Source organism: Alligator mississippiensis, chromosome 1 (genome assembly GCF_030867095.1).
Source record: "Alligator mississippiensis isolate rAllMis1 chromosome 1, rAllMis1, whole genome shotgun sequence".
NCBI lineage: Eukaryota > Metazoa > Chordata > Crocodylia > Alligatoridae > Alligator > Alligator mississippiensis.
In genome coordinates, this window is record NC_081824.1 from 76748283 (window position 1) to 76766724 (window position 18442).

Below are 18442 nucleotides of genomic sequence, written 5' to 3' on the forward strand. Positions count from 1 at the left end.
TTTACACACCAAATGGTACATGTGCAAATGTGATTCACAAGATTAAACCCAGAGATTTCAAATGGAATCCATAGTGTCAGAAAAATTTGCCTGGTTGTGATCAGAGTTCTCTACAGATCCATCTAACCCAATATCTTGTTTCTTACAGTGGCAGAGAGAGGATACTGAGGGGGAGGATAACCAGTGAATGTCCAGGTTTCCTACCCCCTACTCTTCTCCCACTGCAACTTTCACCTTTCAGAAGTTTAGGAAGTTCTGGTTCAGAGGCTGCACTCCTATCTACCATGTTCAGTACCTACTGTGGGACCTTCCCTTCATGAATTTGCCCAATCCTCAGGTGAACTAAGTCCACAATATCTTATGACAATGAATTCTACAGGTGATTATACACTATGTGTAAGAACTTCCTTTTGTTAGTTTTAAACCTAATAGTTTCATTTTATGTCCCCTAGTTTTAGTATTGTGAGAGTTAGTAAATAATAAATCTCTATTTACTTTCTCTGCGCCATGTTTTATTTTGTAAAACTCTGTTGTCCTCAAGCATCTTTCTTTAAGTTGTAAAGTCTGAACTGATTTAGTTTCTCCTCATATGGAAGCTCCTCCATAACCCTGATTGTCCTTGTTGCCCTTATCTGTACTTTTTCTAGTTCTTATATATTCTTTTTGAGGTGGGGAGGGACTGAAATGATGCAATAAATAGGGGCTATGACCCCAATATGAGGGAAGATAGAGGTATTGTCACAGAGGCACCCAAGTGGAAGATTTACTTTGAGGTACATATCATACAAAGGTATTTCCCTGACTTTGATTTACAACTGTCATGTTTAGTCTCCCTCTACAGCTAAGGTCAAGCTATGTTCAGGTGGGTCACTTTTATGTTTGTATGAACCATCAATTTTGATATCAAAATATTTTTGTATTTGTATAAATTAACTCAAGTCTGCCCAGCTTCTAAATGGCCAGGGGCCATATACCCTGCAGGCTGCACCAGTGGGGTCACAGGCCCTTGGGCCATACGCCTCATGGAAGACCCCTCTCCCTGTTGCACCCTGTACACAGAAACAGCATGCTGCAGTGCACACTATGCGCCCCCAGCCTCACTTGGCCATGCCACACTGAGCTGCTCCCTGCGGCAGGTACGGAACATGGAAGTTAGACGAGGGACAGGGGGCCCTGGAGACTCTGATGGCTGTTGTAGTTGGAGTGATAAGGGGGGTCACGGCTGGGCAGGAGTTCATGGTGCTGCAACTTAACCCCTTATGGGATATATGCAGCCCATAGGCTGCCATTCGGACAGCCCTGAGTTAATTTAAAATAGGTAATGAGTTAACTGCTAGATTAGATGGCCAGGAGTGCTCACCTCCACACAACAGCTGTTCACATCACAGAGAAACCCTGCCTTACAGGAGGGAAGTTAATCACTAGAGTATGCATTTGGGATTGGTATTGCTGTGTATATTGCTCAGCCAGCAAGGGGGCAAGACTCCGTGTTTGCTTGAAGTTAGAGGCATTAGCTTCAAACAATGGCAGCTTATATTTCAAAGGAGAAAGCCCTTAATGGGAAAAATCCATACTTCATGGACAGACACCTAAAAGAAATCTCATGAAAGAATAGATGTGTAAATAGGATTAAAAGTTTATCTGTCTGAAGGAGAAATCATTTCCAAGGTTGAGGATATTGCTATCCTCTTCAAATATAATATTAAGTCAGGAAGAACACCTGATTTGGTGGGCAAAGTGTTGTCTGCTGGAAGGAAATCATCTGCATAATTCACAGGCTCATAGGCGACGCGTAGGGGAGGTATGGGGGGGCATGTTGCCCCCTCCCCCGCAAGATTGGCTGCTGCCAAAACCACCGCTGGCTTCTGCAGGTGGTCGCTGCTCGCCACTTGCCCCCTGCCACTGGCATCTGTGGGTGGTTGCTGCTCGCCACCACCGCCGCCAGCTTCTGTGGGCGGTCGCCGCTCACTGCCAATGCTGCCACCTACAAATGGTGTGCCCCCGGTCTTGGGAGGCACCAGTTGTTCATGCACAGCCTCCCTAAGAATTGAACAGAAAAATAAAGATGGGGGAGATATTGTTAAAGTATTTAAGAGATTTTTCTTGAGGAGAATTTGTCTAGGAACCACTGGCTTTACGGAGTTTATCTAGTCCACCAGGAAGGGGAAAGCAGGGATGATTTGATGACAGCTAGCAGGACCACTGGGAAATACAGCTGAAGAAATCTCTGACACCGATCCTAGAATAAAAAGGAGCATGAGATTTTTTTTCATTCTTCCAAACCTACTAGTTACCTTGTCTCGTATGATCTATCTTGTGTAATAAATGTTATTTCTGTTTTGCTTACCTTATCTCTAATATTTTTGTAAAGCAAAGAGGAATATCCCATAGCAGGCTTCCTTTGCTGGAGCTGCAAGGTTTGGTCGGGGGCCAGGAAGCCTGAAATCTGCTGGGGTAAGGAGTTACCCCAAGAGCAAAATTGAGTCTGTTCCCCGCAGACACACAGAAGAAAAGTGGGAAGAGGCTTGGGGCTCTGGGTTGACCCCAGCATTACAGCACAGTAATGCTGTTACTAGAAGGCTAAAATTATGCACAGAGCCCCTGATTTTAAGGTGTAGGGTATTGTCAGGGAGTTGATATATTGAGCTACCATGGCAAAATCCTTATATTTCATCTCACTACTTGGCAAGGAGGAAGGGGGCTGTTCCTATAAGAGCAAGGAGTATTTTGAAGAGTAAACAATGCTGTGTGTTAACACCAGGCAAAAGACAGTCTTGCTAATGAATATCTTAATTTAAAAAGGAAGTCAGGTTCTGTGCATCTAGCTTTTAGGCATTTTTCTTCAGTATTTCCTAGTACTAGTTCCAATCTAGTAAATGTTGGGTGTGGGGGAGGGTTAACATATCACCCCAGTCTGTTCTGAAGAAGAGTATTCAGGATAATGCTAGGGTCCGGGGGGGTTCTTGTTTACATAAGCACTGTACCAATGACAGACATGAATCATTGATGAGGACTGTGTTTGGAAAAGAATCTGAAAGGCATGTCCAAAAGTTGGCGGACAAGGTTCCTTGGGTGAATTTGATGTGATTTGAACCTTCTGCAGGTGAGTGATGATGCATTTGACACACTTTCAGTACTGAAAACAGTGGTTGCCCTATGCAAAAATTCATTTAACTAATTCTTTGGCAAAACAGAGGGCTTCATGGGATCAAGGGATGTTAATCTAGAAATTCTGACAAGCAAACATTGAAAACATCTGCCAATAGGAGCAACGCGTAGGGGGTGCATGCAGGTGCACGTGTACCCCCTGAGCGTGGTGGTGCACCCCTTACTAAAAGGCGCTTCTAATACTGCCGGTGGCACCTGTGGGCAGTTGCCGCTTGCTACCCCACCGCCGGCAGCATCTACAGGCAGTCCGTGATCACTACTGGCCACCACCACTGCTGCTGGTGGTGTCTGCGGGTGGTCGCCGACCCCTGGTCAACACTTGACCCCCCTCCCCCTACCGCCACTGGCGTCTGTGGGAGGTCCCGCTTACTGCCACCATGCTCCCACCACCACTGCCACGCTTCCACTGCTGCCAGGGGTCAAGCGCCGTTCATGTCTGCCAGCCTTTTATATGTACTGTAACTTGGGTCTAGTGGTATTGGTATGGATAGAGACTGTCTGCAGTCATAGGCTGGTGCAGATCTGCCTGACTTGTGGCTCAGGGAGGGCTTCATAGCATTGCTCTGCTGGCAGAAGGCAGGCGGTTTATTCCTGCTCAGTGGGTCTGTGTGTGGATACACTCATGCCTTTGCCAGCAGAAACAGAGTACTGACAGCAAAGCTACGTAGTATATGTGATAGCTGAAATTATGTCTGTGTGATAAAGGTGCTTGCTGAAGGCTCTATGAAGATTAGACTAAGTGTTTTTCTGTATTTGTTTAGATATTAAGCTATATGTTGTTGCTAAAAGCCTAATTCAAATTTAAGATGTAGTGAGGCCTTGTATAAAGTAAGGCCTGGTAAATTTAGCAAAGCCTAGAAGTAGTAAGGCCCTGTGGCGCAGTTAAAGTTACCTTATCTAAGGAATGCAAGGCTTGTACTGCTAATTGGTCAGTCTAAAGACAGTTGAAGTAAAAGGTATCTGAGTGGCTGTACGTTATCAGAGCCATTCAGAAGCTTTAAATTGGCTGGAATATCTGGAAACCATTCAGAAGGATGATACAGCTCTGTAAAAAGGATTAGTTAGCTGTTGCCTGGATCGGTGAGCCCGTGGACCTCGAGGAGCCCAAGGACTGCATTCCAGGGTCCGTCCCAGTACCTCTTTGGACAGTGCTGTTCAGGGACACCTGACTTCGCTGAACTTTGTGGAAAGAGAAGCTTGCTGTGTATCAGGCATCAGAGGGAACTGCCGATAAGTTGCTGACGCAAATTGCTTTTGTCTGTCATTGTTTGTCTTGTTACTACGTGTAGTTGTGTTTTTGTTAAGTCAATAAATCTTTCTTACCTTTTTACCCCCGACCATACTCTCAATTCCGAACCCTCCGCAGGCGGCTGGGACAAGTGTAGAAAGGGCATGACAGGTCCATGCGCACACTCCCCATTTTCTTATAAGGTAAAGCAGTGTTTCTCAATCCATCGTGCACGTACCCCTGGGGGTGTGTGAGACACGGGCAAGGGGTACACGGGTGCTGCATTTTGAGTTTGGTCCACACCGCTCCCCCCACCCCTGCCCAGCGGGTTGGAGGCGTCTTTGCCTGTTTGGGCCAGAAGTTCCGGCTGCCACCCCTCTCGCCGCGTCCAGTGCACTGGGGCTTTCACTCCGCAGTGTCAGTGTGCCAGGGGACAGGGAGAGAGGCTCCATGCAGGCTACTTTGTCCTGGACCATGGTCCATGAGGAAAAAGTGGGACTCAGGTCGCAGTGGCGAAACCAGAAGTTCCACGGTGGGACTTCTGGCTTTGCTTTTGCCGCATTGATTGGCAGGGGGTATGTGTAAGTACCAAAAGTTGAGAACCACTGAGGTAAAGCATTACTACTACCACCAAAGTCAGAAAAAGAGGCAAGACACAAGTCTATAACCCAGCTTATTACTGATTACACCCCAAAGCAGAAAAATAAGCATTTGTCTCTATGCCTGTTTAGTTGCCTGTGGCTGCACAATACAGATTCTCATCTATACCACCTAGAGAGAGACAGGAGGAAGCTGGCAGGCAGGCTGGGAGCTAGTTGTCTTGAATTTGCAGAGGTCATCTTGAAGATTCCTGGCTTACACCCAATATTTGAGTTGTTTAAATAAATACTGTGATTGGTGTGTTCAAATTGCCTTGTTTCACTGCAACTTTGGAAATTGGTTTGAACCAGTCTCCCCATGGACTTGGAAAATGTCTATTAGCTGGTGCTTGCGTCCCTGGGAAAAATAAAACTTTGGGAGGGAGGAGGCCTCCTCATCTCTCTCCCTGGCCACCTGGGAATGCTACTTGCTATATATGATTCCTTTTACTTTGCCAAATAGACCAATTATAATGTGCAACAGGCTAACAAAAATCACACTATAACTGTAATAGGGTTCTAGATAACACAATTCAGTTGTTATCACAAGGCAAAACATCAATTGCTATTTCTAGTTGCTGTTACACAGCTTTTCAAAAAGAAGTTATTCATTCTTGGCAATATATCAATGGCAGGACTTGATAAATTCTTAACTCTACTTTCCCAGGGTACTGCTTATGATATAACTGCAATCTTATTGATTATATACTAGCTTAGGCAGATATTATTCATAATTCAGACTTTTGCTAGGTCTGCAGTCTGCACTAGTCAGCGTGATGTGTCAGCCACTGATTAAGTTTGCAGCCTATTGGGGGGGGTGGGTACAGGACTTTAATTAAAATTAGTGAATGAGAAGATGCTCAGCACTTTCTGGATTGGGCATCTGGTCAAGCTCTAGGAAGCTGGAATGAATTATATTGTAAAGCGTTCTTGCAATTCTCAGTCCTTCAGGACCCTTAAATAGTAGTAGCAGCCTTAGGGAAGAGCAAACCAGGTGACCGCCTGGGGCTCCATAATTTAGGGGGCCCAAATTTTTTGGGGGGGTGAAGTTTTTGCAAGGAAGTGGCTCTATTTGAATTTTACCACTCTATCTAATTCCTCCAAATAATATTTTAAAAATCCATGAAACAACTGTGGTGGGTTAATATTTACCTGAGTATATACCTTTAAGGGGCCTCAAATGACTCTCTTGCCCAGGGCCTCAACAACCCTAAGGCCACCACTGCTTAAATAGTCTAGAGTGAAAGTTTTAATAAGAAAAGGGATATACCAGTATTAATTTGAATATAGGCTTCTTGCTACAGTCCTGGCTGTGAAGTCTTCAGTGTTCCCATAGCATTTAGTGTCACTAGCATTTAGGGACATTCTGCATAAATCTTTGAGCAGAAAAGCTGCTATGCACATTTTATAAACGTCTGGAAATACTATTCTAGAATTGGGGGGAAAAAACATGCCCCACAATACAAATGTAAAGATTTATTATGAGTTGTTTTGCTAGAAATAAAACCATAAATTACTTAAGTTTATTACAGAAATGAAAAGGAATGGAATGTTAATAATCTTATGTAAAATGTACGTTGAAAATTTAAAACCCCAAAGTGCTTTTTGTGTGTTTATGTAATGACTTATAAACTTTGAAGTCAAATATTGCCTTTATCTAACACCTCCCGTTCTCATGGAAGAAGTGTATTTATAATACAGACCAAAAAGGCACTAGAACATGAAAGCAAAACCATAAAAATATAAGTAATGATGGAAATTCCAGTACAAGGATTACAAATCTTGGAAAGAGACATAACGAGGGAAACTTTGAGGAGCTCAAAGGACTGTTAGGCACCTGTCTCCCACTGAAAGTCACTGGAAGTAGAAAGCCCAACTCCCATTTACAGTTTTGAAAATCTCCTTTAATACCATTTGCTCAAAGGTCAATGAAGTGTATAATGCCAGATTACTGAGTCTTTAAAACCACTGAAAGGAATGGTGCATTGAGGAAAATAGTTATAGGCTATATAGTTAGATGTAATTTCCTGCAAGGTTTTACAATCCCACTTAAAAATAACTTCAGCATTTCGTATTCCATTGTAACAATGGAAACCGATTGTTCTTTATAATGTTGAGGGCCAAACTTTACTGGATTAGTAGTTCCCTTGAAATCATAGGATTATTTGTGGAGCAAGATATTACTGACTGTGAGTAAAGGATGCAGTATCTGGTCCTTAGCTTTTCAACTGCCCTATCAAAGCAACATTTTTACGTTTGTTCAGTACAAACTCTATTTATAAGAAAAAATGTGAAATGGGAAAGCTCAGGAGAGACAAAATAAGAGAAGAGTTAGTAAGATAGTCAAGATAGTATATAATAGATTTGTACTCCCTGATGCATGTTTCTGCAGTCCAACAATCATCTGATGGCTGTAGGTTTCTATTAGTTATTTTAGAAATATACATGTTTTTATTAACATTTGGATGCTTTGGTAAGCAGTGCCCCATTTTATCTTCCTTTCAGTTCATGATTGTAGCAGTTTAAAATTTTGAGTATTTTATAATAATGTTTTTTATATATTGAAGGGAAAAAAGTATTGACATTGTTCAGATGTCTTCTATGTCTGCCTGGCTAAAACAAGCATAAAACAGCAGAACCAGCCATTCCAAATCGTATTTCATGCAAGAGGTCCATTCACTTTAAAGAGGTGTAATTTCTATAGCATGACCATGATGTGGGCTACCAGTAGAAAAGATTAAAACATTTAGCAGCATGTGCAGCAATTTTTTTCCTGTACATATATACAATTTCTTTACAGTTATTTTTTCAAGTCCTATTATCCATCCACATTCATCTACCTACATGTTTGTGGGTAACACCTGATAACTGACTGTAAGATACCTGCCACTACTCTTTTTCAAGGTCCACTGATTTGACTGGAGGAAAGTTAAAACTTCAGCATCAGAATAATATCTTTATCCATGTTGTTTTACAGTTTTTACTTTTCCTGCCTGAACATGTTGACTATAACTGTAATGCCCTAACTAAATAAGGATGTGCTCATTTAACCTGTTTCTCTTTAAAATAGTAATTTGTCTAGTTTCTCTTGAATAGCTGTTTTTCTCTAATTAGTTCACCAGCACAACTCCCATTGACTTGCAGAGGCAAGTCCTAAGAAATCTCCCATGCATTTTTGGAGGATTTTATTACTGTTGAAGAAAATAAAAATTCTATTAGGTATATTTGTATGAATTTACACTTCAGGTTGTACTTAACACTGGATTATCACACAAGCTTGATAGTTTTATTTCTTTTAGGAATGCACAGGGTGGAGCACATGTGCTCTGTAAGACATCATGATTCGGATCATTCAGTTACTCCACCACTCTCTTAGAAGAAGAAGGTGTTAAATAGGGGAAAGCAAACCATAAGCATCAGTAAAACTTGCCATAATAATCTTTTGGCATTGAACATTTGGTGCTTGCTATGCCACCTATGTCTTTGTCCTGCTAGTTAAGTATTTATTAGGGGTGTGCGAAGTGGGCCGTATTCGATTTGAATTCGGATTCAGTTTGATTCGGGGAACAGTGATTCAATTAATTGATTTGGATCACTGTCCTGATTCGGTTTGGCTGAATCTGAAGATTCAATGTTGATTCGGAGAATCAGCGATTTGGCCATAGACACAGCTTTAAAAGTTTTTTCTACATACCTCGAGGTACCAGGTGCAGCTTGTGAACACTGCAATGCTAGGGAGGATGGAGCGTCCCACAGGAGCATGGGGGAGTCCCCCATGTGCTCGGTGGCAGACCCGGAAGTGGACTGGAAGTGCTTCTGGTCCACTTCCAAGTCCGCTGCCAAGGGTGCTGGGGACCGCCCCTCCCCCCAGTGCTCCCATGGGACGCTCCATCCTCCCTAGCATTGCAGTGTTCATGAGCCGCACCTGGTACCTCGAGGTATGTAGAAAAAACTTTCAAAGCTGTGTTTATGCCTGAATCATTGAATCTCTCCAGTTCGATTCAGAGAGATTAAAGGGTCTTCTGAGTCGATTCAGATTTGGAGATTCGGCTGCTGAATCGGGCCAAATCTCTACCAAATCGAATCAGTGAAGGAAGCTTCACACAGCCCTTGCATTTATATAATGTTCCTGACATGAGTAATGCCACTGAACTCAACTGGGCTATTTAACACAGGAATTAATCCAGATGCTTAAGTATTTGCTGGATCAGAATTTTAGGAAAGGTTTCTAAAATACAAAATGAGGGTTACCCACACATGGGTAGTTGACAATTCATCCCCTATTAAAAAGATTTACAGTGGCCTATGAGGCACAAGAGGGAACATGGTACAGCCTGAAGTATAAAAATATATGCAATGAATTCTAACTTTTAGCTCAAACCTGAAGTGTGCACATTGAGTTTTGCAACACAAATGCAATTTATATAATAAAAATATCAAAAACAGAATTAATTAAACAGTTTTCAAATTTTTTTTTTCTCCATTTTCTTTCTATTAGCATGAGAGAGATTGATTTCAAACACAAAGCACTGTGTGGAAATTGACTACAGAAATAACTGACACTTATGAAAAAATGGACCAGTATATCAAATTAAATAAAATGTATGCACCCGGGAATATTATCCTGGAATATTTGTCAATGGCATGGGTGTCAATCCGCATGCTGACGTATCTTGGACTTTTCCTCCTGTTCGAACTCCTTTCAGAACCAAGTGAAAGCTGAACCATCATTCTGTCTTGCTTATCACCGTTCTCAGATACATAGTGGCCCAGTTCATTCACATCCCCATCACTGAAGTTTCCATCCATCATCATAGGCCGTGGTTGAGGTACTCCACAGGTACAAGGAAGCTGTAAAACAGAGAACATTCAAGACTGAATGTTGTCCTAGATATTTTGTATTGGGTATCTGAACCTGATAATTTATCTCTGCCTCCCATCAGCAGTGTGGCACAACCCATGGAAAACAAAGGAGAAGAGCAGCAGGAGTGAAGGGAGGGCAGCAGCTGCTCTTCTTTTACTAGGTGTAAATGCAGTGACAAAAAACTAGAAGAGGAGCCAGGCTGCAGAGGAGTGAGGAAAGGCAGTTTTTTTTCCTTGATGGTTCTTGGTCTGCATCAGATGTGATTTATTAAGCTGTACTTCAGCTTTGCTATCTTTCATATAAAAGAATGAAAAATAAAATCCCATTTTTTTGGTCTATTTAGTAAGAAATTGGAAAATATGGTCTGTGCTGGAACAGCATGAAAAGTTCTAGGAGATTAAGAAAGGCATAGATAGCTCTCAGGCTCTGTGGCCCAGGTGTCAGGTGTTCTCTGCTTGGAGCTGTGCAGGACCTGGCACTTCTGTTTCAGGAGAAGTGTTGCTAGCTTAAAACTCAGTTTTGTTCTGGATTTCTCCCCACCCCCCAAGAAATATTCTTTGTATGTCTAGTTCAGTGAGATTAAGGGCCAGGTGACAGTAGCTAGCTTTCAAACCAACAAGGAGTATTTTATTGACATCTACTTTTTTGCACTTCCTCTGTTCTTCCAAGGAAGCTTAGACTTTCACTGCAAATGCACACTTTCAAACACTTTATTTTTCTGTTGCATAAAATGCTCCTGGAGACAGTTATCTCACCTTGTCTCGCAGCTTCCTCTCCTTCCGCTCTTGCACTGTAGTAAGGTAGTTCACTGCTGCATATTCCAGCACTGATAAGAAGACGAACACAAAACTGACCCAAAGGTAAATGTCCACTGCTTTGATGTAAGATACACGAGGCATTGAGGCATTCACACCAGTGATGATGGTGGACATGGTCAGCACCGTTGTTATCCCTAGGAACACACCATCATCCAGTTAGAGATAGTCACATTAGACTCTATATCTAAAGTTCTTGGGTATCCTTCAAATGTATGTTGTCCCCCCTGGTTAAAGTATGCCTTAGTTGTCTGGGTGGGATCTAGTACTCCCTGATTTCTAACCTGGCTTTACCAGGAAGGACTTGTCTTAACTGCATAGTTAGTTGGATCCTTATTTGAGTGTTGTTTCATACCTAACTTCTGTCCACATAAAAATACCGGTGCAGGTATTGTGGTGGTGTTCTAAATTTGAGCTAGATAATTCATTAGAGGTTAAGTACTAAGGCCTAGATGCTATGAATAATTAAGTTTCTACCGCAAAGCGTGGCCACAAACTAAGCAATATGGGCACACCACTCATCTTCACCAGTTCTCGCCAGCCTGTTTTCTTGCCATCTGCCTACTTTTTGTTTCTGTACTGGCAGATACAGATCTGCTCGTATAATTGGGTTCAGTGTTTGAAACTAACACTGAACATGGTTTACTATGGTTCTATTACATTTGCACAAAGGAGGTAGGAGACCATCTTTCTATCCCAGGAGTTGGCAACCTACAACCCGTGGAGCAATTGGGCCCAGTCCAAGAAGGTAGAGGGCCTCTGGTATTTGGCAGTGGGGGGAGGGAGGTTTGCTTTGACCATGGGTAGGTGGTAGGAAGAGCCAGCAGTAATGGCCAGGTCTTAGTGTTGGCTCACTGACGAGCTGGGTTTTTCTGGCCAGTCACCAGAAAATCTTGCCTAGCCTGTTGAAAGCTCACAAGAGGATAAAGCCAGGCTTGTGACTGAAGGACTAGTAAAAGGATAGTATGAGTCACAATTTTGGGGATATGATTTGAAATCTATAGTTCTCTGATGCTGACAGAGGAAGGAGTCCATCATTTGGGACCTTAGGGCTGTGAGAAAACTCAATCATTCAAGAATGTGTCCTGGAAGACAACCCCAGTGCCTAGTCTGGCAGCTTCCCAAGAATGTGCCAGAGGTGAGCTTCCTTTTGAGGCAGAGAGATCAAAGGCCGGATTCTGATACCTGTCATGGTGAACAGTACCTTGCTTTGGAAGTGATCCCATTGATTCCAGCAGGCCTTTTCATCGAAAAAGGTGCCACTCAGCATGCCAAGCTATGAGAATATGGCTGTAGTTAGGTTGCCCAGAATATACTTTCCCTATCTATAAAATCAGGATAATCATATATATCTCTCCCTAAAGGCATTTAGGATGCCTGTAGATGTGTGGGGATGCTGCTCTGTAATGACATGTGCTGTCATTACAGCGTGTCAGAGAAGACTCAATTAATAGAGTCTGCTGGAATTAGCGCACTCCAGCAGCCTCTGCGTCTTGTGTATTCAGTGTCCCATGGTTCAAAATGGTGACGAGGGTGCTTTATCTAAAGCTCGTTCAACAAGCTTTAGTTAAAGTGGCCCCGCCACCATTTTGAAGCGTGGAACACTGAATCCATGAGACGCTGTGGGCACTTCATTAGAACAGCTCTTAGAGCCACTCTCATTAAAGTTCCCCCCTCCTTCCACCTCCAGAGCATGTGTAAAGATGCCCATAGCTACTACTGAACCTGGTAGAAATTAAATGACTAATTCCTTTGTTGCTTTGGGTCTAGTTTCTATTTTCCATTATTATAACTTAAAACTAGGTCTCAAGGCATCTGATAGCAATGCCTTAGTATAAATGTCAACTGTTTCCCAACAAAAATATGAGAAAACATTCATTCATATTTACTGGATGCCTAGCATATATTTTCTGTAAGGAAAGTTAATTTGCAGTAAATAAAGCCCTGATCCTGGTTTGCTTAAGTCAGTGGAAGCAGGCTTGGGTTCTCAGTCTGTGGGAAATGTTAACACTTATTCAATACGGATGAGAATTTCAAGGCATTACTTTTAAAGGGAAGTTTTTGTCCAAGGTCACAATCCTGCAACAAACCCCACTGATTTCAGTAGATCTTGATGGAAGCCTCTGGATCCATCTTCATGAAGTTCATTGCAAAACTGGGAGAGAGTTCCCTTGCACTGCTTTCAAAATATCAGGTTTATTTCCAATAATACAAGACATCTTCTAGAAAAGGAAATACATTTACATGTTTAAACAGAAGATGGTCACTATCATTTTTTTACCTTTTGGTACACTAGAATTTGTAAAGTTTATTGGTATCTGTAGTTAGAAATGCTCTTTCTTTCATATTTGTTTTTTCATTGTGTCTTGATATTTAAGGTACCTACTAATATGCTAGGATAATGTGGAACAGGTGGAGGCAGCCCAGGCCATTTTTATATGTGAGCAGTAACCAAATTTCAAGTTGTATAGTAGCACAGGGGTGATGTTAAGCCTGATGAGTTAGTTTAAATTAAATGGTCCCTTTTAGCATGTAGTTCTTAGCTGGGTATTTTTATTTACCTAAAGGGACTCTGGCAGGTACTGCTCTGCGATCGATCCAGAAGGACACCCAGGACAGCATGACCATCAGAGTGGCAGGGAAGTAGGTTTGGAGTAAGAAGAAGAAGATGTGGCGCCGTAAAGTGAAGTTGATATACAGGCGATTGTACCACCCTGTATAACGGAAAGGGGTGGAGAAAAGAAGTGGCACTAAGATCATCACAATCTAATAGTACTGCAATTTTTCAGTGATCACACAGCTTTTTCTGTCTTTCAAAACAAAGTGGATCTTTATCAAACTTCTTGAAGTTTTGGCCCCTCACAGGATTGAACTCTTTAGACCAGGAGTTCACCAAGTGTGGCCTGCGAACCAAATGCAACCTGTGAGCCTATTTGTAGCCCACCACCCAGGGACTGCCCTTTTGAACTGGCCCTTCAGAAGTGAAACTTTGGGAACCTCTGCTTTAGAGCAAATACCTGGGCATTAATTCAGATGGAGGTAGAGTGCCATTTTAAAGTAGCATAGCTGTTCCTGATCACATCTTTGTAGGTACTCTTATTTCAGAATAAGAGGGCGCATCTACACAAGCCCCTGTGGCATCGTTGTTACTGCACCATCATTTAGTACTTGCATTTGGACCAAGTACTTCCTTTTGGAACTACTAAATAATGGCACAGTACTGTGCCATGGCCTGTACTGTGCCATCTGCATGGCACAGTTATTTTTAGCCTCTGCGTTGCCATAGCAATGCACTATACAAAGGGAGCATTTCACCATGGTGATGTAGCCGTGGCATCATGGTTTTTGCCTGCTGACACTATGTCACTGTAGTGCGTTGCTACAGCGATGTAGCTTCATGTGTATGTAGCATCACACTCCCAGAATGATGTGCTGAAACTGAAATTAATCCAAACTGGATTAAGCAAATACAGAATAAGGTACTCCCAAGAGTCAGGAATAACTCACCATGTAGGCAAAGCCTGACCATCCTAATTTGGAAAATAGTCTGTGTAACTCCTCTGACCGTCAATTTTTACTAAGGTTAAAGGTAGCTCCATGGAGAGGAGATTTGTAGAACCAGGCCCCTATTTTTCTATTCTAACTAATTCTCCTAATAATTATGTGGCTATACATATAAAATTGCCAGTTAGCTTTGCATCCTTAAGTTTTCCCATATTTTAATCAAAGGTATCACCAGCTATCATGTGGTCCAGTTTGAATGCAGCAGATTCCTATACAGAAATTATTATTTATGTTGCAACATAAACAGATGTTGTACAGCACAGAAGGGGTAATGTGGTGAGCAGATAAAAAGTGGTGATCTTTGCCCATTTTTCAACCTGTGGGGGAAGGGAATGCCTTGTACTATTTGACAGAAACCTCTCTGACCAATTAAAGGGCAGTTTTGTACAGGCCCAGAAGGAGTCACACTCAAGACTCCTTCTGGGGGGCTGGACTCGATGATCTTCCGAGGTCCCTTCCAGCCCTAATGTCTATGAAAGATCATTTATTCAGGCAGTGACAGAGTTGAATCTCATCTGAAGGGGAAAGGCAAAACCTACCATGATTGTTTAATACTAGCAAAATTCACCTACCTGTACTACTATAGAAGGCAAGCTTTGTGGTGGTGTGGAACTCCTGTATAAGGAACTGAGATAGTGATATCCTGTCATCTGTTTTTAAAGAATCATTCCCAGTCTTCCAGTACAGCATGAGATCATCTTCAGTGTAGGCATCTGGGAAGGCACGACATATCTTTGCAGTGCAATTAAATCAAACATTAACATATTTACAGTTGGCATGTGTCAAAGATAGGCACAAAAATTCTGTTGTAAACCAGAGACTTTCTGCCATGTTGGTCCAGCATTAGTAATGGTCATATATGGTGATGGGTGTAATGAGGTAAAGAACAGTTCTGGTTAGGGTTTGATTTCAAGATGTCTTAATTGTATATCTTGCTGAAAGTCAAGGTAAATGTGCAGAGTAACTGCCTCTTTCCTTTTGTTGTATTAGTTTTATATTGAGTGTATTTAATTATCTAATGTATGGTTTAGACCAATGATAGTTATTCCTAACAAAAATAACCATGTTGAAGTGGACTTAAGGTTACAAATACTTGTCAACAACTTGAGGGCAAAAACCTTTAATAGAGCATAGTTTAAAGATGCCTGTGTCTGATAGCCAGGAAATTCAAGTTTAGGTCATAGTTAGAAAAAGAAGCTCCATCGAGGCTAGATATAGCTTAGACATCGACGAGTGTGAATATGACATGTAAGAAGTGAAATGATGATGTTGCTTTTTCATCCCATGCGTATGTACTCCACATAAAAAACAAGGCACATGAATACTACTAGTTAGTATTCTACTACTAGTTAGGATTGAGCTGTAGTAGGAATATATGAGATTACCTTTTAATGTTAAAAATTTGGTATTCAAGCAGTCAGCTCTCAAATGATTTTGGGTGAAGGATGAACAGGGATATGAGGAGAGGGTTAATTTTTGGTGGAGACACTGATTTAAAAAACATACTTGTCTAGCAATAAAAGGTTTCAAATAAAGACCATCTATGATTATTTTAACTGAAAGAGAGTAGAGACAGAAAGTATTTTACTTTTTATTTAATTTGTTGAAAGATGCAGATCCCCAGCACCTTTGGGAAGCAGCCAACATATTTACATGCCTAAAGTTAACTTACCCTAAGATTTTCAAATAAGGGTGCCTACATATACATCCTGTTTACTTACAGCTTTCAATTTCTAGTGAACAGGTTTGTGTATCCAGGGGGAAACGACTGAAATCCATGTTGCACATGGCAGTTACGGTGACCCTAGAAATAAAACAAAACCCAATTCATTGTCTTAAGCTACTGAAATACGGCGGAGTCGCATCTTATGCAGGGGTTAGGTTCTGAAGTCAGCGCGTAAGGTGAAAATCGCGTGTAGTCAAATCGCATATTACCATGCCAGCAATTTGACTAGCGGTGACTGCTTCTGCCTCCAAAACCTCCTGCTGCCGGCGCGGAGCCGTGCTTAGAGCTGTGCGGCTGGCAGCAGCGGTGCAGCGCGGGGTGGTGGTGGGGATGGCTGCATGCCGCCCGGCCACCACCACGCTGCCAAAACCTCCCGCTGCCGCCGCAAACTCAAGCCCCACCCCCTCTCCCACCCCATGTATAGTTGAATTTGCACAATTAAATGCGCATATGATGCGACTGTACTGTATGTTAAAACAAGTAAACCTTAAATTTTTTTTAAATTAAACACTCAGCTTATAGATTTTCAAAAAACTACATATATTCAACTGGGAGTAGTACTGGTACTATCCCACTTTCTGCATAATTTAATGGCAAAACAAGAAAATATTAGCAATTGGCTCTGCAGACCTTTGTCATTTGACAGGTCATCTTTTGTGTGGTGTTTTCCCAAAAGTGCAATGGTTAATACAGCCATAAATGCTCCCTATTCACCTAACTTCTATCAAATCTGAGGTTTCAGGCACTCTACAAACTCAGGCAGACATCATTGCAGCTGTTCACATCTGAATCATGTACTGAAGGGGGTTTTGTAGTTATAAGGATTGGGGATATATTTTAAACATGAAGAATAAACTCTGGAACATGGGATAGCTGCCTCCAAGAAAAAAAAAGTTTGCTTATCTGCTGAGAGCCAGTCTAGCTCAATTTTGAGGTATTATTTTCAAAATAAAAGTATGACCCTGATGCCTTTGCATCATTATTCAATAAATGCATACACATACACAAGCATATTCTCAAAACTTACAACAGTGTCGATTCAGCCTGGCTACCCTAGAACTGATCTTTAAATTCTCTTGAAAGGGGAAATTTTTGGTTCTATGCAGTCCTATTCATGAAATGGAAATCCACGTACTTTTATCCAGTAAATCAGTTTGAAAAGTGGGTAGGAACTTATAATGCTACATATTACTGGTATGAGACAAAAGAGTGTTGGAAAAAATAATTCCTTTGCAAAGATCTGTGGCTTTGCCAACTGCTTTCCACTTTTCAAGCACTGCTGTGGATGAAGTACATGACTTTCTCAAGGCATTTGTGCAGTCCTACTAACCTGCTCCCTGTCTGGTGATATAACACTGATATCATCCACTAGAGGGCATAGATAGAATTTGTAGTTACACTAGACTTTCAAAAAATTGAACTCTGGTCTTGCTGAACTCTAACATTATTTTTCTAAATATTCCAGTTTGAGGAGGGCACTGGTTTATCCAGGAAGTATCAGTAGATTTAACTTGTAAAGACTACAGCTGTGAGAAAATGAACAGAAATAATTTACAGGTTACAATGAGAAAACAAGTAATAAATTATAATGAAATTAAAGACAGCCAGTGGTTACATGACTGAGGAAGCAAAATAGTCTGATTCTGCAAATGCTTGTGTTTGCAGCCCTTACTTATGTCCATACCTGTATTGATGTAATTAATTTTTGTTTGTTACACCCTGAATGAAAAGGTTTTGCTTCCATTTCCTTCTTAGATTGTGGTGCTACCAATGGTATGGACAGGTGGTTTCTAAACACAGATGAAAAGACAGTTGTGCTGTCCAAAGAATGAAGCCTCTCTTACAAAGTCAGAAACAGATAAAGGGCATCATATATAAAGATATAGGATCAGAGTGATGAGAAGAAACCAGCTTAAAAGCATGTTTTATTTTTAAAGTTTAATTCCCCTTCCCTCCTTGTCCTACTTCCCTTCTAGTCTTGCTCTGAGTAGAAATGCACATGCCACCTGACTGGTAGAGTTGCTATATCATCTCTATAGTGACGGGTCAAGTCCAAGCACAAAGAAATGTGAGAAAGTTCAGATTAAGGTCTGTGTTTTAAACCATCAAATTTGGTAGCACGTGGATCAGGGAATTTGCTTTGACATTTTGCCATACTCTTGAAATAAATAGTTCAGAACTTGAGTCTGAACCCAAAGTTTCAGTTAAAGTTCATCTCTAGACGTTTTTATTAAATGCCTTTCATTTTAATTGCATTGTTCTCATATATTATTAATCTTCCTTAAGTGTTTGCAATATACCCAACATGCCCATGTTGTGGGTACTATAGGAACCATAATGGAATTACAAAAATTTGTTAGTTGTGAAAAAAACATTCTAAATTGTGTATGAGTTGTGTGTATGTCATTACATAGACTTCAAGCTTCTTGGATATTTTCT

At 41.4% G+C, this 18442-nt stretch overlaps 1 protein-coding gene across 1 annotated transcript in view; it reads right to left on the reverse strand.

Moving 5' to 3' along the window:
• Positions 1 to 8975: 8975 nt before the first annotated feature.
• Positions 8976 to 18442, reverse strand: part of GABRR1 (gamma-aminobutyric acid type A receptor subunit rho1) — a 63110-nt gene continuing 53643 nt past the window's right edge. The window contains exons 6-10 of the mRNA XM_006263881.3: positions 15999 to 16081; positions 14850 to 14990; positions 13275 to 13427; positions 10654 to 10850; positions 8976 to 9885 (exon numbers count right to left, since the gene is read on the reverse strand). Of these exons, the coding sequence (XP_006263943.1) occupies positions 9598 to 9885; positions 10654 to 10850; positions 13275 to 13427; positions 14850 to 14990; positions 15999 to 16081 (862 nt within the window). The 3' untranslated portion in view covers positions 8976 to 9597. The remainder of the gene's footprint in view (positions 9886 to 10653; positions 10851 to 13274; positions 13428 to 14849; positions 14991 to 15998; positions 16082 to 18442) is intronic.